The sequence below is a fragment of the Syngnathus leptorhynchus genome, chromosome 5 (genome assembly GCF_054491065.1).
Source record: "Syngnathus leptorhynchus isolate UIUO chromosome 5, UIUO_Slep, whole genome shotgun sequence".
Classification (NCBI taxonomy): Eukaryota; Metazoa; Chordata; class Actinopteri; order Syngnathiformes; family Syngnathidae; genus Syngnathus; species Syngnathus leptorhynchus.
Window position 1 is genome coordinate 1,887,610 of NC_141199.1, and position 24,827 is coordinate 1,912,436.

Sequence of the window (24,827 nt, forward strand, 5' to 3'; positions counted from 1 at the left end):
ATTCTCAACTGGCTTACATTCTTTAACATGTCAGTCTATGTCTATTTGATTATTTTAACTCTTCCACAAATGTGATTTCTCATCTCCCTCATATTTGCCAGATGGCCCCGTGGGGCGCTGGCCGCTCCCGACAGGATCCCTCGTTATTTACGAGTGAACCCCCCTTTCTTCACTTCATTCCTCTATCTCGTGTCATAAAGTTCCCTGTCCCAGGCCGCATTTGTGGCTTCCTGCCATAAATTATTGTTGCCACGCCTAACTTTCTTCTTAAGACACACAGATACACATATATTAGTATTGTAATGGTTAGTGCAAGCATGCCCCTCTCCCACCTGTTGACAAACTGTTAACCATTAGTTCCTTTGCAGTTTCAATAATGCCCATTCAATGTGATTCATGCATTCTTTGCTCATCATCATTTGGATCCCCATCATTTTGTCTTACTTTTACTCATTTTTGACTTCCTGGGGGAACACAGCCCCGCCCTATGAACTCAGCGCGCAGCCCCTGGGGCAAGTCGTCCGAACAACTGGTGCTTTCTCACCCTTATCCATTTACACAAGCTAAAATTTACACCCTCCAATTGGGACCTGTATCCAAACTAAGACTACTTTCCATGGGACTTTTCTATTGGTCATATTCCATCATCCACACCAGACATGTCACACACTCACTGTGCACGTTCCCCATTACGTTTTACGTAATTGTTCTATTTTTATTTGTCTTTTCTTTTTTCTATTTTTATTGTACTTTTTCATTTCTATTTAGGGGCCACTCTGCAGCCACAGGCACATAAGATCCATCAACTATCTCCCTCAAGAGCCCCCCCACCACCACCACCACACACACTAGGCACGAGCATATCACGATAACTGTGAGTGAAAGCTTCTCACCTTAATCTCAGCCTGTCGGCCGCACGCTAGATGCTTGCACCTAGGCGGACGAAGGCTCCTGGAGAACACGAGAACTGTTCGTGACGCCAAAAATGTAGTGAATTCTCTTCGGTGGTCAGCTGGTCTTCAAGAGCAAACGGTGGAAAGGTGGCTGGATTGGGGAAGGAAAACTTGTGACACACGGCTGATTGGAGAAAGATTTTATTCAACTGATGTCAGAATTGAAGTGTCTCTCTCTAACCAAGTGTCGAGTGTCAAGCCCCTTTGTCTTCTCCCGCCTCAAATCTTATACCCCGCGCCCCCATCTCACACGAGGGCTGCTGGATGACCTCTGACCCGCTAGCTTGCCTTATTGATTCTACACAGATGGCCAATTGCTGTATCTTGCTGCCAGGAAGTCTGCCTTCCTGGCCCAGGCCCCATAAAATCCCACACGAGCGTGACCTGGTCACACTTAGGCTTAGAAGTGAAATATACATTGTATGATACCAGAATAAAAATACACTACAGATATTAAGATGTGATAGACAGTTTTTGCATGATTTGAATGAGGCAAAATAACATGCTTTGTTAGAGTGGTGCTCACTCCAACTTATTTGCAAGAACCACACGGGAGACAGTATGCCCTTTAGCACTTGTAAGTGGAGAAAACGTTCATCACTGTGCATACAGCGATATTCAAATGAAGTCTGACTTTGGATTCTTACAAGAGAGTATTTATTGAGAGAAAACAGTGTGGGGGTGAGAGTGGACAGGTTTGGTGAACCCCTGGCCTCTGGTCAAATCAGAGCAGGGGGTGTTTTACGACGTTGGGGGAAACAGAACAAATTTGATTGCGTCCTCTGCAGCTGGTCAATCAAGCAGAGGATGCAACCACTTTATTTTACTGCGTTATGAGAGCAGGACAAGTTTGGTTAATCATTATAGTCTACATTCCAACATAATCATACAATCAAAATCATTCATCAACCCTAACATGCTTTTTCTCACGAATATAGTGTTATAATCATTTGTTCCAGATGTACTGTAATTATTTTCTGTATGAAAATTAAATTTGGTGTTCAAAAAGTATTTTTTTCAAACTTGAGTCTTGAAAAAGAGGAGGTCGTCTTATAATCACGGTCATCTTATATTCGGGCCAATACAGTATTCAACAATGGCCTTTACTTTTTCCAGGGTGTCTTTTATTGTAGTCATGCCACTAATGACGATTATGTTGAGGGTGTGGGCAAAGCGGAAAAGGTGAGGCCAACCTGTGATCTGAATTGCTTTTACTACATTTGTACCATTATCAGATACACAGGCACATATCTTGTCTGACATGTCCTATTCCCTTGCAGCTCTTACAAGTTGCTCTGATGGTTGGTTGGATGCGTGTCTCTCGCTCATTTCAAAACATTCCAGCAGGACAGAGACCATCTCATAATTGTCAATGAAATGACATGTCACTGACATAAATGATGTTGTGGTCCTCGATGTCCTGCAGTCACTGGTCAAACACACAGCCTGGGCTCCTTTCACCCTTTCCTTCATTTTTTCAACGGTTGTCTTGTGCAAATCAGGGATGACTGTGTTTTCCTGCTAGTTTGGACATAGTTTGAATTCAGTGCCTTTGTAAATTGGCGAAATCCAGGGTCTTCCATTATTGGGTAGGGTTGAAAATCCCTTGCAATCATTTTAGCAAGTATTTCATCCAAGGCCTTTTGCCCAAGTGGGTCAATTGGCCTTGAAATAAAATGAGTAAGTCTGGTTGGTCTGGCTTGAACAGTGCTTACTGGAGCAGTGCTGGTAGTAGGTTCAGTCAGGCGAAGGTCTTCTCTCACCTCTTGCAGCTGGACAGTTGGATGCTAATTTCTTATGTGGCTCAGAAGATTGGCTGTAGATCCACCTTTTGTTGAAAACTTTGCTTTGCAAATGTTGCATGCTGCAGCTTTATCACAAATGTAATTAAATTGGATCCACACAGCACTTCTTCTTCTTGACGCATTAATCTTGTCATTCACTCACAGTTTGACTCTTCTGATAACTTCAGCAACAGAAAAAACTTACTACAACAAAGTGATGAGGGGGTCGTGGAGTTATAAAATTAACAGGAGGGAGAGGGGTATTGGCATATGTTTGTAAACATTGTACTGTAATTCAAGCATTGTGATGGTCGGGTGCCACCCCCTCTCTCCCCCCCGCCCGGAAAATGGTTTAGTCCGATCCAGGTGACGGAGGTGCTTTCACCCTATACGTTTTTTTTTGTTCAAACATTACCCTATAAGCCTTACAGTATAAGGTAAAGCCCTCCATACTCTGACAACGGACCACCATAACACTCTCATTTTGTGTGCAACCGTGGTGATTTGACTTATTTTGCTGTCCTGTATTTGTTGTGGAAGACACACAAACCTACATTTGTTATTTTGAGTGACACCAACACAGGGTGGCAACACGCCCTGTGTGTTTTATTTTAATTTGTACAATGTTGGGACCTACGTTTTACGTTTTCATGCGCGAAAATAAAAACAAGGAATAAAACAGTCGAACACCAGACAAGTTTTAAAATAAAAGTTTAATATCAAACCAGCAATCTAATGTGAAATTGCAGTAGACAGATTGGATAAAAATATTTAGGAGTATATATGCATACAGATGTTATTTAAAAACATAGTCTCCTGGCTGTTGCAGACCGGCTTCATGCAATAAAATTAAAGGGGAGGCATTCCTGGCCGGTAGTCTCTTCATGCGCTTGCACATTAGCCGTTAGCTTGGAGAAAACAAGCACGAAAGAAATGGTGTTTCAGTCTGTCCTTGGTAAATTTCAAACTAGCAATCTAATGTGAAATTGCAATAGATATATTGGATAACAATATTTAGGCATACATACATCTTAAAACACTGTGTGCAGCTGCTGCTCATACCCTTTTGAAGATGGAGGTAGAATGTCCAAAATGGAGGCAAGCAGGCATGCAAGCCGAGGGAGAGAGGCAATGGCAGGCAGGCAAGGGTGGTAGGTCAAGCAAGAAAAGGGGGCAGGGGGAATGTTAGGCAGGCTAACAGGTGGCACACAGGTGCAAATCCAAATTGTTTGTAATCCAAGTAAGGTTTCAACATAAAAGGGTTCCAAGAAGTAAACTAAAGTTTGTTTTCTAAGTTCAAAGTTTTCAAGTTTCAAAAAATTACAAGCTTGGAGCAGGCTTGAAGTAGTTTGAAGCGGCCTTTGAGCGGTAAAAAACTATATCACTACTATCTTCTTTCTTTGTCCACCTGAGACTGACTACTAAATGGGAGCAGCTGTCTTTACCGGAGGTGACTAACCAGGTGTCCTAAGGCTTTGTCAAATAAAAGTCCATGGCCCAAGGCCAGCGAATCTTAAACAAAAACAAGAATTTAAGCCAAGGAAACTTAATGGGCTCCAACACATTGACTCTTTCGCAAACGGGAAAGTCAGCACTTGTTCACTCACTGATCCGTTCTTGCAATGAACGGGAAATGCAAATCACTAACTCACTGACTCGTTCACTCACAGATCCGTTCAGTTGAGAACGGGAAATGCAATTCATTGACTCGGTTAACAGGAAGTTATGTCATTTTTCTTTTTTGTTTTGTTTAACGGTGAGGTGGCACCAGCTTCAATGCACATTACCGACACCTATTGTGTGGGATAAGTTACGTTATTGCATGTTAGTTGAAGTCATATGAACTGAAAAAAGAACGAATCACTTCAGGAACTGATTCGTTCACTCAAGTTCACTGAAAAGATTTGTTCTTTTAGACAAATCGTTCACTCACAGCCCAAGACTAGCAGAAATGCATTCGGTGCTGACGTCGGCCTCATCGTCATTTGCGATTCCAGTTATTCCACAGGCCTATATAACTTTATACAAATTATATATGAAATAACTATGACATAAATAACAATTTTATCGGACCATCCGTGTTACTCCAAATCATTAAATCCATCGAAATCTTCGTTCTCTGTGTCAAAAACGGTGCTGCTGACTCCAGAAGTACATGCAGCACTGAGGTCAGACTCTTTGTCAGTTGCGGCTCCAATTATTCCACAGGCTTAGTGCGCCCTCACTTGGTTTAAAGTGAAAATAACATGTGAAGTGATCAACAGTACTATAGTAAGTAAGTAATGTGTTAATGATCAAGTAATAATGAGTTAATAATTTTTCATATACTAAGTTGCTCATGATTATAAGTCGCAACTATGAAAAAACTGCGATCTATAGTCCGGAAAATACGATATATTTTAATCAGTTTTGTGGACCCTAGAGCTGACTAACTCGACCACGCCATCGTCCAGGAACTACCGACACGCGCAACAGACCTGATGATGATCAAGACCCTAATGCAAGGGTGGGCAAACATTTTGACTTAATTGGGTTCCCAATTTTCACTGGGGTGCTGAACCAGGAGCAGATGGCTGTAGTGTTTGTGTGAAGTAATATAAATGACATGTAAAGGTCATTGCATAATAGGTTTTGGCCTTTAGAAGTTAGTAAAGCAAAAGCTTTTTGAAAACAAATGCATTTATTAATAGCATTTAAAAAATATTTCACCAGAAAACTACTATAGTAAGTGATTCTCATTAAATACGACAATGTTACTATGAATAACAGTTTCCATCACTTCAATGACTGCAGGTCAGATTTATGAAAGATGTTTATCTTATGAGGGGAAACCACATAAAACGGCAAACATTCTGACTAAATACTTCATGTTGAAGAATCAGTGAAAGAATACATCTAAATAAAGTAATAAAGAAATAAAAACGGCAACACGGTGATGGATATCTGAGAATCATAGCAGAACTTTAACTCGCAAACACCTGGTGATGAGGAAACACTTCCCTGAAGTCGACCTTAAAAACTTTCAAAATTAAGATTAGTTGCAAACAGGTGCATCTCCTTGAGCATCCTGCATTGTTTGAGAATGATCGCTAGTTTCAATCCCTGCTTTGTACGTACAAATTATTTTCAAAATGCATTTTTTTTTTTTACGACAAACTTGAGAAACTCCCCTTCATTTTCAGTGGGAACAGTGTTGTTGGTCTCTCTTTTTTTTGCTAGTGCATCATATTCTGAAGTAAAACGTCTTGTGGCAATTCTTAGGATAGAGCCGAGGTGTTGCCCCGGCTTTGTTAGTGTTCATGTGGCTGAACGTCTGCTCACACACGTAGGTCGAGCCAAATTGTCCACTGTTTTTTAAACACTCGGCGCTCAGTGTCCACCTTTCTTTTCCTTGGGCCACTCATTTTAATGCAGGGATTCCAGGGGAAGGTTTGTGAGTGGCTTTAGCGTACGTAAAACTGCATCTGAAAGCTCAGCGCACGGATTACGAGAATACTGACGTCACACCCCACACTCGAAGTTTGGCACTTCATATAATGTGAAATACTACTTCTTTTCTTTTTCAGTTTATTATGGACAATGTCTATTTGTCATGCTCCGCCTCCTCTAGCACCCTGGTCAGCGCCCCATTCCTGTTTGTACCAGTCACAGCCACACCCTCAGAACAATAAACACTCATTGCCTGATACCTGTCCGTCGTTAATAATCACCACACCTACTGCCGGCTCATTAACTCCCCTATTGAAGCCCCATACGCAAGTCAGTCCTCTTCAGTTTGTCCCTCGTATGCCACCCGTTTGCTCCTGTTTCTCCTGTCTTGTGCTTGTTACTGTGCTTGCAACTGTGCAGTTGCCAATCCTCTTTTTCGTCTAACTGACCGACCACACCTGAACGCGGCCACCCCTGACCGATTAGCCTTTCCCAACTACATTTGAACGCCGCCAGCCCCGGCCGACCGCCTATTTTCGACTACGTCTTCACCTCGTCCTCCAGCCACACTGTGTCGGATCTCCACGTCCCTTTCCCCAATAAACAGAGTGTGACGCACTTGGTCGTTCTGTCTGATCGTGACAGTACAAACTAACCATTCCACAACCGACTGCAGGAGGATGGATCGTGTTGTCCGCGCCAAGGTACGGCTGGACAAGCTCTCAGAGGGGGTAAAAAACCTCACACAATTGCTCCATCAGGTGCTCCAGAGTGTTGGAGCCACCGCTCCTGCGTCCATTTCCATCCGCCCGGCACAACTGCGTCTGCCCTCCGAAGGACTACCGCTTGTGTCCCCGGTGTCGCCCCTGTGGACTCTAAGGGCGGGAGCCTGGAGCAGTTTATCGCTGAACCCCGTTAAGTGTGGGCCTTCCTGTCTAATTGCCGGATCCAATTTGCCCTCCGGCCCTGGACTTTTGCCACAGAGGGCGCCATGGTGGGTTACTCCAATACCCATCTCACCAGGAGGGCTCTCCTCTGGGGTACCACTGAAATCGACCACCAGACTGCTGCCTGTGTCATTTGCACAAGAAATGATAAGTGTTCGACGTGGGTTCTTACAGCGCCAATGTGTCCCGGGATCGCTTAAGGATCCGTCTTTGTTGTTGTATTATTATATTATTGTACTGTCAAGTGGCATGATGGTACAAGATGGTGTATAATTGGTTATTGGATTTGGCCCAGGCACATTGGCTATCCTAAAACATGTAGTAGTTCCAAAATTTCCCCAGGAGATGGTGTTAAAGCTTGACATAGGGGTGACCTGATGGAAACTAACAAATCTAATAAATTAAATTGTTCGCAAATGGGAGCACACGACCTGTTTAAACATGTAGCAACACACAATTTTGGAATATGATTTTGCTTTGCCATAATTTTAATCTGTAATAGCTTGAGCAATATCATATGTTAAAGTTAGAAGAACCCATAATTATGGCTGATGAGAAGTATCTGTTAAATTGACTATTGGGAAAACATGCTTTATTGATGTTGCAATGTTTAATCAATATCCAACATGTATTTAACATCGTTGTTCCATCTATACATAAATGTATTAAGTGGTGGGGAGACACAAGCGGTTGTTTGCTATACTGGTGGAATCAGCTGAAAGAACGAGCAAAACAGGAAACAGCTGCATCTGGTAGCAGAGAGCAGTCATGCGCAATGTTATTGCTTCAAGCAAGGTTGCCAAGACAACCAGTGGTTCCCAGCTGATTTGGAGGATGTTGGTGAGATCATGCATTCCACACATACCAGTGATGTCATCCATTCTACACATACCAAGACTGCCATGCTTTCCAAGGATGTCATGCATATCAGGCATTCCATACCAATGAGGTCATTCCTGTCCGATGAGGTCATTCCTGTCCGATGACGTAATACTAGTGGACTAGTTGACCTAATGCAGGAATTCTGACTTTTCATCTACATATTCCTATGAGGTAATGCCAGGAGGAGCTGACAAGCCTATAAAAGCTTGGTTCCGGACAGGAAAAGTGCTCTCCCTCGCTAGTACGCTGGTACTGCGTACCCGGAGCCAAGAACTCCTTTCGACGCAAATGGATTTTTCATTCTTTTTGAGATTGGACCAAAATCTACTAAAAGGAATTTCTACAGTCTTCGAATTGGACTTTGTCAAATATTAAGCTTAAAGATAGGCTGGGAGCGAGGACTTCGGGCCTGCAGGAAAGGGAGATGCCATTTTCAAGGTTTGGTCCTCCTCCTGAAGGCCGCCTATCTATTCAAATAGAATTCAAATTTTGGAACAAAGGAGAACTGATCATTCGACTTGTTCAACCAAATAGCATTCTTTTGTCTCCTCTTATGCGCTGAGTTTGGTGAGTGGAATTGTTGTTGTTCGAACTATTGAGACTTGTAATTTTTTATCTTTCTTATTCATTAAATTTGTTCTTAATCCTTAATTTGGTTATCGATAATTTCGTATTAACTATGTTGAGCATGGTTTTATATGCAGTAATTAGAACTTTAAATTTTCTTTATTTCCCTATCATAATCATTCTTTAAATCTGTTCAATTCTTCTTAAAGTGAAGACAGCTTTAATCCTTAACATCAGGAATTGTCAGATCTGGTTTGAAGTAGTTCACTTGAGCTCAGCTAGGGCGAGTGCACTCTAGTAAATCAAAGAATCCCTGCAGTCTTACCAAAGACAGCTAAATTTATCCGAGTGAATAGAAGAGCTATAAATCCAAAAGGGGAAGAAGCCGCTGAAAAAAGGGCGCGGTCACTCCGACGTCGGGTCTCAACCAGGTAGTTATACTGCACTAGCATAGGGGTGACTTTCAAGGGATTGGCGTCCTTAAAAGAATTGATGAATTCTTTCCGAATTGATATCTTAGAGGCGGTTAGACTCAGACGAATTTTTTCCCGCCCCGACCTGGAAACTCGTCTCCCCATGAGGGATGCATTACAGCAGAGGGGTTGAAGGGGAGTTTAACCCTTTAAACGGAGGGTCGGGTCACTTGCGTTCAATAAGTGCGGATTTGACAGTATTATTATAAATAAAGACCTTTGTTACATGTGTAGCTGAAATGCGCGATCTAAAGTTTTATATGTATTCTTTGTATAAATGCACATAGATGAGCAAAGTAACAATTTTCTTGATCAGTGCTATCGTTGCGTTTTTACTGTACACGTGACAAAAATATAGCAATACTGTTTTTTTGGGAGGGGGGGCTTTTTTTTTAAAAGCCACTGACTAGCTTTCGCTGTTTCACTACTTAATTTTTTCACCTTGTATTTCAGGTGGGTCTTTGTCTATGAAAAGGCTTACCAAGTGCGAGACACGGCAATTGAATCTTCAGTAATGACCAAGGTAAAAGGTTTTGGAGTCTACAATGACAAAGTCATGGATGTTGCAGACTACGTCATGCCAACACAGGTATGAAAAATCTGGTTGATGAAATTCAGTGGAATACATTGGTCATGTGCTCATTTATCTTTTTAGGGTGCTTCCGTCTTCTGCATCATTACCAAACTGATAACAACAGAAAACCAAGTTCAAGGATACTGTCCAGAGGTCAGACCCTGTCAATACTATTGATCTTTCTGTAATATTTGAGCTGGTTGAACTTAACAAATGAGTAATTTGTCCAATGGAAGATACCATTTTTCTTATCACAATTTCCCACCCTCCCCGTTAAGATGACGTTTCGTACACAACATACCCAACACACACTCCAACCCACCCACCAACCAAAAACATTCATTTTGCTAAATAAATATGTATTTATCGTTATAAAGTCAAAGGTGAAGTTCAGGCAGCCAAGAAGGTAGGACACTATCTGTTCTGCTCTCAAGGTTGGGCGATAACGACATACAGACATACAGACATACAGACATGTAAACTACAATTTACTAAATACAAACTAGCTTTATTTATACAAGGGAAGAGCAAAAGAAGAAAACTTTGGAGCAATGGGGCCATAAAAGAACCAGGTAACTTTGGATTTACTCCTCAATCAGAACACAAACAACGAATAGATAAGAGCGATGAATAAGTAATAAACAAATAACCTAAATAAATAAACAAATAAATAAATAGATAAATAAGAGGAGCAAAATGGAGCAAGCGTGCATACAGCAGACAGCCAGAATATAGCGCAAAACTACAGGACATTATGTAGCCGAGGGTGGAGGGGGGAGAGAGTTCAGATCCTGACAGCCTGGAGTATGAAGCTGTTGGTGAGTCTGGTGGTGTGGGAGCGAAGGCTTCTGTACCTCTTCCCAGAGGGCAGAAGATCAAACAAAGAGTGAGCGGGGTGACTCACATCACACAGAATCGCGGTCGCCTTGCGGGTGAGATGGGAGGTGTAAATGTCCTTCAGGGAGGGGAGTGAAGCACCAATAATTCTACCGGCTGTGTTCACTATGCGCTGCAGGGCCTTCATGTTGTATTCAGTCCAGCTACCACCCTACACAGCGATACAACTGGAGAGGACGCTCTCAGTGGTGCCACGGTAGAATGTGGTCATGATGGCTGGACGAGTACCTGCTCGCCTGAGTTTCCGCAGAAAGTACAGGCGGCGCTGAGCTTTCTTCGCCAGCGATGTAGTGTTGGTGGTCCAGGAGAGGTCTTCACCAATGTGCACCCCCAGGAATCTGGTGCTGCTCACTCTCTCCACCACAGCACCGTCGATATAGTCAGTGTCAGGTGTTGGGTGTGACCCTTCCGGAAGTCAACAACGTCTTGCTGACGTTCAGCTGGAGGTTGTCCCTGCACCACGAGGCCAGAAGGTCGACCCCCGACCTGTATGGAGTACCTTTAGTGATGAGATCCACCAGGGGTTGTGTCGTCAATAAAATTCAGCATGCGGTTGCTGCTGTAGGTTACAGTGCAGTCATGCGTCAGCAGGATGAAGAGCAGCGGACTGAGCACGCAGCCTTGGGGGGCCCCCGTGCTCAGCGTGATGCTGCCGGAGATAGTGTCGCCAACACGTACCACCTGAGGCCTCTGACAGAGGAAGTTCAGAGGAAGGTACTGAGACCCAGTTTGTCGAGTTTGCAGATGAGACGCTGTGGTACAATGGTGTTGAATGCAGAACTGAAGTCCACAAACAGCAATCTCACATACGAGTCTCTTTTTTCCAGGTGGGTGAGGGATGAGTGGAGAGTGGAGCAGATAGCATCCTCAGAGGACCGTTTGGCTCGGTACGCAAACTGGAAAATGTCATGGGTGCGGTGGAGAACGGACCCGATGTGCGTCATGACAAGCCGATCAAAGCACCACATGATGATGGGAGTCAGCGCCACGGGGCAGTAGTCATTGAAGCAGGATGGAGCAGGTTTCTTCGGTATGATGGTGGCAGCCTTGAAACCTGATGGGACTATGGCCTGCTGCAGGGAAATGTTAAAGATGTCCGTGAAGACACCCATAAGCTCCTCAGTGCAGTTCTTCAGCGCTCTCGACCTGGGATATTGTCTGGGCCCGCCGCCTTACGGGAGTCGATAGCAGCAAGCGTCCTCCTCACGCTATCGGCAGAGAGGCACAGGGGCTGCTTGTGTGGAGGGGGAGGGGTCTTCAGCCGGCATCTGCTGTTCTGAGCGTCGAAGCGAGCAAAGAAGCGGTTCAGATCATTGAGCAGAGGGATGTCACCCTCACAGCTCTGCGGCGCGGGCTTGTAGGAACGTAGGAACTTGTACACGAAGTAATGTGAACAAGAATGGCAATGGCTTGTTCATAGTACCTGAACAAATAATAAGGATGCAGGCTCACCGCTGAAAGTTCAATGTCACTACAGCAGATGGAAGTGTCTTGACGTACACATGCACAGGATGGCACAACCTTACAATTACATACAGTGTGAGACCACCAGCTTTACTCTTCCCACAGGCTTTGATGCTGAAGCCTGGTAGTTCAGTCCTACCATCCGGTATGCTTGCCGTCAGCCACGTCTCAGAAGCACAGCAAACTGCACTCTCTGAAGGACTTCACAGTCGTCCCTAGCTTATTTTGCAGCGAGTTGACGTTCGCCAGGATCACAGGTACAGGAGGCTTAAAACGGCACTTCTCACGCCGAGCCGTTAGCTTACTCTTTAGCTTAGCCCCGGTTCTGCAGGCCCGAAAGGGCTTCCTCAGCTCCTCAGGCAAGTGTGGAACTGCACCCACCCGGGACCGGGCTTTCAGATCAAGGAGAAAACTTCTTGAGTAGACTATAGTCGCCACAACACCAAAATGAGAAAGTACAGTGGAGCCTCGGTTTTCTAACACAATCCGTTTCAGAAGGCTGTTCGAGAAGTGAATCGTTCGAATTCCAAATCATGTTTTCCCATAACAAATGGAAAAAAATGTAATCCGTTCCAAGCAAAAAAACAAAAAAAAGTAACTTTTTCATTTGCACATTTTTGTCCGATCGTGCAACTGCAGCGCACCGCCGAACGCGCAACTGCACCGCGCTGGTCGCATTATTGTGACAGAGCAGCCGCTGAAATTTAGAAAATAGTTTTAAAGTCCTGATGTACTTTCCAAAATTTAAGTGGACCTCAGTGCGCAGGAAGTTTAATTTAGTCCGATCACGCAACAGCAGTGCACCGCCGAACGCGTAACCATAGCGTGTCACCGACCGCGCTGGTCGCATTATTGTGACAGAGCCGTCGCTGAAAATTTGAAAATATTATAAATTTATAAATGTTATATATAAATTTAAGTGGATCTCAGTGCGCAGGGAGCTTAATTTGGTCCGATCGCGCAACCACAGCGCGCCGGGCGCTCACTGTCGCATTGCTTTTGGAGCATCTTTTTGTTTTAGGATGGCTTTACTGCTCCCATTTACTTCTTTTGGAGGCATGATTAGAGTTGATGAAATCCTCATAGTAACGAGAATGTAATAAACAGTCAGTTGGCATGTGGGTCCTCACGGCTCATCTCGCGAGGTTCACCAACCAAATTTCGTCCGACATCTGAAGCAAAAAAATCTCTAATTTTTTGTTCGAATACCGAATTGTTCGAGAACCGGGTCATTCAAAAACCGAGGCTCCACTGTACTAAAAAAGAAGAGAGAGAGAACTGCAGGAAGGCTGCCACACACCAGACACCGCTAGGAAAAAAAAAGAGCTGAAAAGAACCAAGTCCAGCCTTGGAAAGCAACCTGAGGGCTGAAAGCAGAGAAAGACAGATGATGGCAACGTTCCATTTTGAGATGTCTGAACTCAATAAGAAAACGGTCAAATGACAGGAGGCCAGCATGGGAGACGATTAGCTGTGTGACCAGCAAGTGTCGCCAGTCAGTGGGGACGATGCCCGGGGTGCCTTTGAGGTTGTGACTCCAAACTTCTTGAAATTGATTATACTGCCACCGTTGTATTTAAGTCAAACTGTTAAAACATATTATTACTAAATCAACTTGGCATTGCTGTATACAAAACAAATTGCTCTCAATTGTTATGCAAACTTTCAGTTTTATCTTGTATTCATACCAACAAGCATATTAAACTGTTACTGTTCTATCCAATCAACTGTTAAAACATGTTAATAAAATCAACTGTCATTGCTGTATTCAAAACAATTAATACAAATTGTATTCAAACTTCCAGTTAATATAGGTATTGCTGCATTCAAATCATATGTTATATTGGTCAAATTTCTGCTTTCCTTTGTTTTCAACTTTTATGCAAACTGTCAGGTCTAAGTACCATCAGACATTAAACCACACACTGAAACAAAGAGGAGAAGACAACCAGTTTACTCGCGAGGAGGACGATAGAGAAAGGTAGCTCAGTTACAATCTCCATCAATTCTGAGTCCTTACTCTGCGTACTCTTTTAAATGTTTTGGTTGCCTTGGTTACAGAGGCGTTGCTACACTAAAGGGAGGGGGTTTGGAATTGTAGCAACGCTGCCTATCGAAGGAATGTAGTGTGGTGTGAGTCAGCATTTATTTGTCGGCCCGTGACCCCAGCACTGGAATTGCAGAGTCTGTCCTGTTTCCTCTACCGGCTGTCTTCTCCATGGTTGGCTGACTCGTCCTCCAATCCGTGTCTCCATTGTTGAGGCAGCTGACCGGAGCTGTGGCCGAAAGGTGGTTGGTGCCTGTCGTGGCGATAATCCCCGAACTCGCTGTTAGACACCGGCAGTGAGGGATGCCGTCAAGCTGAAGAAGGAGTCCTATCAGGCCTGTTTTGGCCTGTGGGACTCCGGAGGCAGCTGACAGGTACCGGATGGCCAAGCGGAACGCGGCTTCGGTGGTTACTGAGGCAAAAACCCGGGCGTGTTTGGCGAGGCCATGGAGAACGACTTCCGGACGGCTTCGAGGAAATCCTGGTCCACCGTTTGGCGTCTCAGGAGGGGGAAACAATGCACTGTCAACACTGTTTACAGTGGAGATGGTGTGCTGCTGACCTCGACTCGGGACGTCGTGAGTTGGTGGGGAGAATACTTCGAAGACCTCCTCAATTCTACCGACACGCCTTCCATTGTGGAAGCAGGGCCTGGAGACTCTGAGGTGGACTCTCCAATCTCTGGGGTCGAAGTCACTGAGGTAGTTGAAAAACTCCTCGGAGATCCTCCCGGATTTTTAAAGTCTCTGGATGTTGTGGGGCTGTCATGGCTGACACGCCTCTACAGCATTGCGTGGACATCGGGGACGGTGCCTCTGGATTGGCAGACTGAGGTGGTGGTTCCCCTCTTTAAAAAGGGGGACCGGAGGGTGTGTTCCAACTACAGAGGAATCACACTCTTCAGCCTCCCTGGTAAAGTCTATTCAGGGGTGCTGGAGAGGAGGGTCTGTCGGGAGGTTGAACCTCGGCTTCATGAGGAGCAGAGTGGCTTTTGTCCTGGCCGTGGAAAAGTGGACCAACTCTACACCCTCGGCAGGATCCTCGAGGGGGCATGGGAGTTCGCTCAACCAGTCCACATTTGTTTTGTGGACTTGGAGAAGGCATTCGACCGTGTCCCCCGTAAAGTTCTGTGGAGGGTGCTTCGGGAGTACAGGGTGCCGACCCAACTGATAAGGGCGGTTCGGTCCCTGTATTACCGATGCAAGAGTTTGGTCCGCATTTCCGGCAGTAAGTCGGATTCGTTCCCAGTGAGGGTTGGACTCCGCCAAAGCTGCCCTTTGTCACCGATTCTGTTCATAATTTTTATGGACAGAATTTCTAGGCGCAGCGGTTTGGGGACCTCAGCATTGCGTCTCTGCTTTTTGCAGACGACGTGGTGCTATTGGCTTCTTCAAGCAGTGGTCTCCAGCTCTCACTGGAGCAGTTCGCAGCTGAGTGTGAAGCAGTCAGGATGAGGGTCAGCACCCCCAAATCCGAATCCATGGTCCTCGGTCGGAAAAGGGTGGAATGCCCTCTCCGGTTGGGGATGAGATCCTCCCCCAAGTGGAGGAGTTCAAGTATCTTGGGGTCTTGTTCACGAGTGAGGGCAGGATGGAGCACGAGATCGACAGACGGGTCGATGCAGCGTCGGCATTAATACAGGCTCTGTACCAGTCCGTCGTGGTAAAGAGAGAGCTGAGCAAAAAAGCAAAGCTCTCAATTTACCGGTTGATCCAGGCTCCTACCCTCCCCTATGGTCACGAGCTATGGGTCGTGATCGAAAGAACGAGATCCTGGATACAAGCGGCCTAAATTAGTTTCCTCCGCAGGGGATCCGTGCTCTCCCTTAGCGATAGGGTGAGAAGTTTGATCATCCGGGAGAGACTCTGAGTAGAGCTGCTGCTCCTCCACGTTGAGAGGAGCCAGATGAGGTGGCTCGGGCATGTCATCAGGATGCCCCCCGGACGCCTCCCTGGAGAGGTGTTCCGGGACCCTGTGGACGACCCAGGACGCGCTGGAGAGACTATGTCTCTCGTCTGGCCTGGGAACACCTTGGGATTCCCTGGGATGAGCTGGATGAAGTGGCTGGGGAGAGGAAAGTCTGGGAGTCCTTCCTAAAGCTGCTACCCCCACGACCCGACCCTGGATAAGCAGAAGAAGATGGTTGGATGGATGGATGGATGGATGGATGGATGGATGGATGGATGGATAACCCAAAGAAATCATGAAAGCAAAACCAGCAGAATTTCAATCTGGACTAATTAAACCAATTAAAATTTAAGCAACTGTAAAGAAGAGCTCTCATATGGTAACTAGAATTGGCAATTTCTGGAGAAATTGCGTGTGAAGGCGAAGGCACTTCACACTATTGTGGGACTCGAAATAATGATTAAATGAAATAAAAATGGTAAATTAATAATGATGATTAAATAAAATAAAAATGGTAAATTAATGATGATGATGAAAATAATTATTAAAATGTGTTAAAATTGAATGAATGAAAAATTAATGAATAAAAAAATTATGGCCAAGCGGAATTCGAACTCTCGCGGAAGTGGCTCGTGGTCAAAGCGCCATTGTCTTCTTACTGAGCTAAACAGCGACTTCGCCTTCACACTAATAATAATAAGAAGAAAAATAAAGTAGAAAAACAATAGTTGAAGGTAAGAAGAAAAATAAAGTAGAATAACAATAGTGTGAAGGCCTTCGCCTTCACACTAACTAGAATTGGCAATTTCTGAAGAAATTGCGTGTGAAGGCGAAGGCACTTCACACTATTGTGGGTCTCGAAATAATGATTAAATGAAATAAAAATTGTAAATAAATTATGATGATGATGTTAAAAAAATAAATTGGGAAACAATGTGTTAAAATGAAATGTTTAGAAATAAAATGAAATAAATGTAAATGAGTTAGGGAAAGAAATCATGATAAAAGTCGTATGGACAAAGTTGCTCAGTGCGGGACTCGAACTCACATATAGAGGGTGGAAGTCTGATGCTCTACCTACTGAGCTAAACAGTGACTTACTATTGCAAAGGTGGAATAATGATTAAAGATGGGAAATAAATAAATAAATAAAAAAAAGGTAAATTAATTATGATGATGATGTTGAATAAAATAAATGATTAAAATGTGTTAAAATTAATTGAATAAATGAATGAATAAAAAATAACGGCCGATGTTGGATTCGAAGTCACTCGGGAACATGGCTCGTGTTGAATGTCCCATTAAGAATGAATGGGGGATTTTAAGGCACAAATTTGCTAATTACGCCAAAACGGTAAATGTTATTAACAAATAAAATGGTAGCAATCATGCCGTGAATTTTTGGAACGCGTGAAAGTTGGAATGGGGTGAATCGGTTAAAGCTTGTGTGAGTAGTTAGGTGTCAAAAAAGTGGGAGGAATAAAAAGTAGAACTAGAATTGGCAATTTCCGGAGAAATTGCGTGTGAAGGCGAAGGCACTTCACACTATTGTGGGACTCGAAATGATGATTAAATGACATAAAAATGGTAAATTGATGATGATTAAATAAAATAAAAATGGTAAATTAATGATGATGATGAAAATAATTATTAAAGTGATGTGTTAAAATTGAATGAATGAAAAAAAAATATTGGTCAAGCGGGATTCGAACTCGCACGGGAACAGCGCTCGTGCTCCAAATTCCAGTCTCTTCTTACTGAGCTAATCAGCGACTTAGTGTTGTTGTGGTGGAATGATGATATTAAACAAGAAATAAAAATGGTAAATGCCGTTAAAACGGTACAATGATGTTTTTAACTTAAAATTAAATGAATAACTAAATGAATGAATGGAAAATAAATAAATAAAAAATAAAAGAGTTAAATAAACGAGTTAAGGAAAGAAATCATGAAAAAAGTTGTCAGATGTCAAAATTTGAACTCACTCCTGAACGTCGCTCGTGTCTAATGCGCCATTAAGAATGAATGGGGGATTTTAAGGCACAAATTTGCTAATTATGCAAAAACGGTAAATGTTATGAACAAATGAAATACTAGCAGTCATGCCGTGAATTTTTGGAACGTGTGAAAGTTGGAATGGGGTGAATCGGTTAAAGCATGTGGGAGTAGTTAGGTGTCAAAAAAGTGGGAGGAATAAATTGTTTAATAATAATAATAAAAAAAAAAACTAGAATTGGCAATTTCTGGAGAAATTGCGTGTGAAGGCGAAGGCACTTCACACTATTGTGGGACTCGAAATAATGATTAAATGAAATAAAAATGGTAAATTAATAATGATGATTAAATAAAATAAAAATAAAAAATTAATGATGATGATGAAAATAATTATTAAAATGTGTTAAAATTGAATGAATGAAAAATTAATGAATAAAAAAAATATGGCCAAGCGGGATTCGAACGCCCTCGTGGAAGTAGCTCGTGTTCAGAGCGCCATTGTCTTCTTACTGAGCTAAACACCGATTTAGTGCTATTCTGGTGGAATGATGCTATTAAACGAGAAATAAAAATGGTACATGCCGTTAAAACGGTAAAATGATGTTTTTAACTTAAAATTAAATGAATAACTAAATGAATGATGAAAATAATTATTAAAATGTGTTAAAATTGAATGAATGAAAAATTAATGAATAAAAAAATTATGGCCAAGCGGGACTCGAACTCGCTCGCGGACGTGGCTCGTGTTCAAAGGATCATTGTCTTCTTACTGAGCTAAACAGCGACTTAGTGTTGCTGCGGTGGAATGATGATATTAAACAAGAAATAAAAATGGTAAATGCCGTTAAAACGGTAAAATGATGTTTTTAACTTAAAATTAAATGAATAACTAAACCAATGAATGAAAAATAAAAAAATAAAAAATAAAAGAGTTAAATAAACGAGTTAAGGAAAGAAATCATGAAAAAAGTTGTCAGATGTCAAAATTTGAACTCACTCCTGAACGTCGCTCGTGTCTAATGCGCCATTAAGAATGAATGGGGGATTTTAAGGCACAAATTTGCTAATTATGCAAAAACGGTAAATGTTATGCACAAATAAAATACTAGCAATTATGCCGTGAATTTTTGGAACGTGTGAAAGTTGGAATGGGGTGAATCGGTTAAAGCATGTGGGAGTAGTTAGGTGTCAAAAAAGTGGGAGGAATAAATTGTTGAATAATAATAAGAAGAAGAAAAATAAAGTAGAATAACAATAGTGTGAAGGCCTTCGCCTTCACACTAAATAATAAGAAGAAGAAAAATAAAGTAGAATAACAATAGTGTGAAGGCCTTCGCCTTCACACTAATAAAGTAGAATAACAATAGTGTGAAGGCCTTCGCCTTCACACTAATAAAGTAGAACTAGAATTTGCAATTTCTGGAGAAATTGCGTGTGAAGGCGAAGAAGCTTAATATTTTTTGGGGGGGAATACTGTGGAATGATTTTGGAATGAGTTGAATTTCTCGAGAAACGTAGAATTTAGAGGTGAAAAACGGAATTTTGGGGAATTTGGTGGAATTTCAAATTTGAAAATGCGGAATTTTTGGGAAGTGGGAATTTGGGGAATAGCGTGGAAGAATATGAAGAGTTGAAAGCTGGAATGGGTTGAATCGGTTAAAAAATGTAGAAGTTAGAGCAAATAATAAATCCCCATTGAGAATGAATGGGAATTTTAAAAAAAAATTGCGCCAAAAAGTTTTGAAATTTGGAACGAAACGAAATATACGGCTTTCTAATTGTCACTTTCGGAGTTAAATGTTGAAACGGGTTGAATCGGACAAAAATGGAAAAAGTTAGCGAAAATGTAGCTATTTGGGGCATTTTTTGTTGCAATAAGGTCACTTCCGGTGTGATTTGGGTCACTTCCGGTGTTATTTAGGTCACTTCCGGTTTATTTGGGTCACTTCCGGTTTACCTGGGGTCACTTCCGGTTTGCCTGAGGTCACTTCCGGTCTATTTAGGGTCACTTCCGGTTTGCCTGGGGTCACTTCAGGGTCAATCCAAGATGGCCGCCACAGTGGAAGTGGGGGTCAAGGTTTGGTTGAATTTCAAATTTGAAAAATGTGGAATTTTTGTTAAGTGGGAATTTGGGGAATAGGTAGGAAGAATATGAAGAGTTGAAAAGTGGAATGGGTTGAATCGGTTGAAAAATGTTGAAATTAGAGTGGAAAAAGGAAATTTTGGAAAATTTGGTTGAATTTCAAATTTGAAAAATGTGGAATTATTGTTAAGTGGGAATTTGGGGAATAGGTAGGAAGAATATGAAGTGTTGAAAAGTGGAACGAGTTGAATCGGTTGAAGAATGTTGAAATTAGAGTGGAAAAAGGAAATTTTGGAAAATTTGGTTGAATTTCAAATTTGAAAATGTGGAATTTATGGTAAGTGTGAATTTGGGGAATAGGGAGGAAGAATATGAAGAGTTGAAAGTTGGAATGGGTTGAATCGGTTGAAAAATGTAGAAGTTAGAGCAAATAATAAATTCCCATTGAGAATGAATGGGAATTTTAAAAAAAAATTGCGCCAAAAAGTTTTGAAATTTGGAACGAAACGAAATATACGGCTTTCTAGTTGTCACTTTCGGAGTTAAATGTTGAAACGGGTGGAATCGGACAAAAATTGAAAAAGTTAGCGAAAATGCACAAGTTGAACAAAGTGAATACAATTGGAATGGGTTGAATCGGTTGAAGAATGTTGAAATTAGAGTGGAAAAAGGAAATTTTGGTTGAATATCAAATTTAAAAAATGTGGAATTTTTGTTAAGTGGGAATTTGGGGAATAGGTAGGAAGAATATGAAGAGTTGAAAAGTGGAATGGGTTGAATCGGTTGAAAAATGTGGAAACTAGAGGTGAAAAACGAGAATTTTGCAGAATTTGGTTGAATTTCAAATTTGAAAAATGTGAAATTTTTGCTGAAAGGGAACGTGTGGAATAGGTAGGGAAAAGATGAACAGTTGAAAGTTGGAACGAGTTGAATCGGTTGAAGTATGTAGAAATTAGAAGTGAAAAAGGAAATTTTGTGAAATTTTGTGAAATTTTGTGAAAATTTGTAACGTGAAAATGTGAAATTTTTGAATTTGCCAAGTTTGGGAATGTCCACAATGTGATTTGAATGTGTTGAATTATGTGAATTTCAAACTGGAACATCGTAAATGTGAAATGTTGAATCTGCCATTAAGAATGAATGGGGCAAGAATTGCCGGAAATTTGTGAATTTTGTGAAAACGGAAAATTTTTTGAATGTATAAAATTTGAGCGCGCGATTCCTGAATATTTGGAATAAGTGAAAAGTGGAACGGAGTGAATTGGTTGAAGTATGTGGAAGTAGTTAAGCGGCGAAAAAACAGGCAGAATAAGTAAAATAATAATAAAGGACAGGAATAACAATAGTGTGAAGGTCTTCACCTTCACACTAATAACAATAGTGTGAAGGCCTTCGCCTTCACACTAATAAAGTAGAATAACAATAGTGTGAAGGCCTTCGCCTTCACACTAATAAGAAGAAGAAAAAAATAAATAAAGTAGAATAACAATAGTGGGATAGGCCTTCACCTTCACACTAATTACACTCAGAAATGTCCACTCCTGATTCAAACCTATATCTGAAATAAAAAATTTTGCTGTCGAGATTTATTGATATATTGTTAATTTCTCCATACATTCATGTTCATTCATTCTATGTTTTGTAGAGTGAAGATAAATATATTTGTACCCATGACAGCAACTGTACACGCCTTGTTAACAAGCCAGGAAGTTATGGTGAGTTGATGATCTCTTTGTGCAAGATTCATATCAATCTCACAATTTATTTACACATGCAAGGGAAAATGCATAAAACTAAATTGCAGAAGTGTTTATTCTTTGATTGCTCAGGAATTCTTACAGGGAGATGTGTTGCTTCCAAAGCTACTATCAAGACATGTGAACTTAAAGGGTGGTGTCCTGCTGAGATTGATACCATTAAAACGTAAGTGTTGATGTTGCATATTTATACTTCCCTGACTTCAGGTGGATTTAATCTTGGCCAAAAGAAGGCACTCAACCCTCATCCGACAAAAGACCATAGCCTCACATTTGGCTTTGGTCCTCCATCGGAAAAGGCTGAGATGTCTCTGTACTCTTGTCGGCTGATGCCTCTGTACTATGTTGGCTCTGAGAGTGAAATACTGTTGCTTGAAGAAGCCAGAACAATCACGGTAAAAAGCTAAATCGCAATACTGAGGGCACCCCTCGGACCCCTCAATGCCTTGCCTGCACGTAGAAAACCTACTCTAAGATGGTAAGCCCAAGGTGAGGGGAACCCACGTTTTCTCTTGAGGTTGGTGCTCGCCAAGCTCAACCACCTAGCTTGGTTACAGAGGGGGATCTTGATGACTTGCAGTGACAGGGTAAAAAAGATTTGTTCGTCATCATAATGGGTTAGAGCCGTGCTTTGTCTTGTTCCTTACCTAGAAATTGTTCGTCCTACCAGAAGCATCAATGTCTAATATATATTTTATTCAGCCTTTGTGTCAACTAAGATTTCCCGTAGTATGGACATTTAATTTTTTCTTTATTTTCTCAGGTATTAAGAAACAAGAGAGTGATTTTCTAAAGCAGAGGTCACCAAGTCTGTTCTTTCCGGGTAGGCATGGGACAATAAACAATTTCACGGAATACCACGGTACCATGAAATTGGTTTTGATAGAGCCACTTTCTCATCTTAAAGTGCAGCACTCCCTCCCCCGACTTCTCTGGTTCACTTTGTGACACATTGCTGTAATAACAGAAAGCATGTCTGCTGCAGGTGGCAGAGAAGCGCCAACACAACTTTGGCAATAGCACTAAATCGGCTGTGTGTGATTTTTACGGATACAGAAAGACTGAGGACTCCGGCATTGAAGAAGGTGGCTTCCCTATTTGTAGAAAATACTACTTAAGGTTACTTTAACTAGGAAAGCTCAAACTACTTTGGTATCCAATTGCTCCCTGACAGCGATCTGAGGCCTCTCAGGAACCACAAGTAAAGAAAATCGAAGACCACATTATCCAAATGACGACAACCACCCCCTATAGTTAACACCTCAACAAGGTCGATAATTCGGGAAGTTACAAATTTGCCATGGCCCGTTAGAAGCCCCCAAAAGCTGCCGGCCCTCCCTCGAGAAAAAACCCTCCCAGTCTAATGACAAGGAAAAAGAGGGAGGCCCATTCTAACATCCCCAGTGATTCCCTCCACCTGGCGTTAGCCAGATCGAAGGAGTCCTGGCACACATCACAATCCACAAAACATAGTATGAGCTCCCAAACCAGTAATGAAAAGAATGACATATTCCCCAATTGTAAAACAGTCAAACTGCATTGTCATAATGTTAATATGTGACGAGGTAAACAAATGAGGTAAAGTAATGCAGCATGTAATCATTAGATAAAGTAATGAAGAATATAATATTGACGCAATATCACAGCATGCTGCAAAGTTGAAGCGCCCTCAGTGTCGCACCCCCCTTGCATATGTAGGTTCCCGCCGATGCAAAGTCCAGTGGTAGGTTCCGCCGGGAGCGCTGCCCAGGGCCTGCTGTCCATCCAAAATCTTTGTTCCCTTCACCGTCCTCAGAGTCCCTTGCCAGGCCCCGTTTAGCGTCCAGGGGTACTGCAATAATTGAGAGCCACTGCCAGTATTGAACGATGACAACAGCACAAAACCTTTAGTTGCAATGAAAAAGAGAGCAATGCTCAACGTGGGCCGGAAGTCCTCCCAGCCCCCTTCGGTCACCCCGAGTAGACAACATCTCAATAACTTGTTGTCAGCAAACAAAGTCTGACAACTGGTTGCCGTAGTCTCATTGAAGTGCTCAGTGGAACCTCCGAAGAAACTCCTATGATCCAGAGGCCCACGTGATCCCTGAAACAAACGGACGACCAAACAAACAAACAACACTACCCCCCAGGAGTTATGAATCATCCCCCTTATTTCTTGTCGTGCTGTCAGTCTCGCAAGATCCCTCCTGTTAAAGAGTAAATTCTACCTTTTCAAGTTAGCCTTTCCTGCTTCAGCTGTCACTGTCTGAAGTCCTGTCAATCACGTCTCTGCAATCACTCTTTCCCAGTCCGAATACTAATTTTCACTCCAAATTTCATCTTTGATTTAAATTTTTTCTCAGTATTCTCAGTATTCTCAAACCAATCCCGTCGGTTTTGTTCACCCAATTTGTTTATGTATATTATCTTTGTCTCTCCTTTGTCCTTTTGAAAGAATGGACTTGTAATCTGCCCAAAATGATTCAACTACTCAAAGGTGCCTCAGAGCCAGGCACCGGTTTCATGTCGTTAACGGCTGCAGGTGGAGTCTCGGGATCTAGCTTCAGTGTCACTGATGGATACTGGAAAGGACAGACTGGGATACCAAACTTAAAATATTGTCTTCCAATTTGCCATTAATTTCCTAGTACCTTTTGTTAATCAAACTCCAAATTCTACTATTACCAACTATTTAATATACTGTAATTTCCACAAGCTCATCCTATTTTCAGGCTACATTCTATCTTTTGTTTTCCTAACTTTGATTTTACGCAATCCTCTCCATCACCTTTCTGCCTTTCCTGATTCGAGCCTTCAATTTCAGGCACCGGTTTCTTGTCGTTAACAGATGCAGGTTCTTTACAAATATGTTAGTATTGTAATGATTAGTCCAAGGATGCTCCATTTCCGACTATTAACAAGCTGTTAAACATTCATCTCTCTGGGCGAGAGTTTCAGTAGGCAATGCCACGTATGAATTCTCTGCCTGTCATCATTCATTCTTCCATCATTCCGTCCCCCAAAACAGCACACCTCTGACTCCACACGCAGCCACAACATCACTCGAGCAAGGAGGGCCTGGCTTTCA

The 24,827-nt window shown here is 42.3% G+C and overlaps 1 protein-coding gene across 1 annotated transcript in view; it reads left to right on the top strand.

The window, feature by feature from the left end:
• Positions 1–24,827, top strand: part of LOC147056223 (P2X purinoceptor 3-like) — an 80,280-nt gene that overhangs the window by 16,580 nt on the left and 38,873 nt on the right. Inside the window, exons 2-5 of the mRNA XM_085912577.1 lie at positions 9,489–9,624; positions 9,691–9,762; positions 21,649–21,718; positions 21,833–21,926. Of these exons, the coding sequence (XP_085768703.1) occupies positions 9,489–9,624; positions 9,691–9,762; positions 21,649–21,718; positions 21,833–21,926 (372 nt within the window). The remainder of the gene's footprint in view (positions 1–9,488; positions 9,625–9,690; positions 9,763–21,648; positions 21,719–21,832; positions 21,927–24,827) is intronic.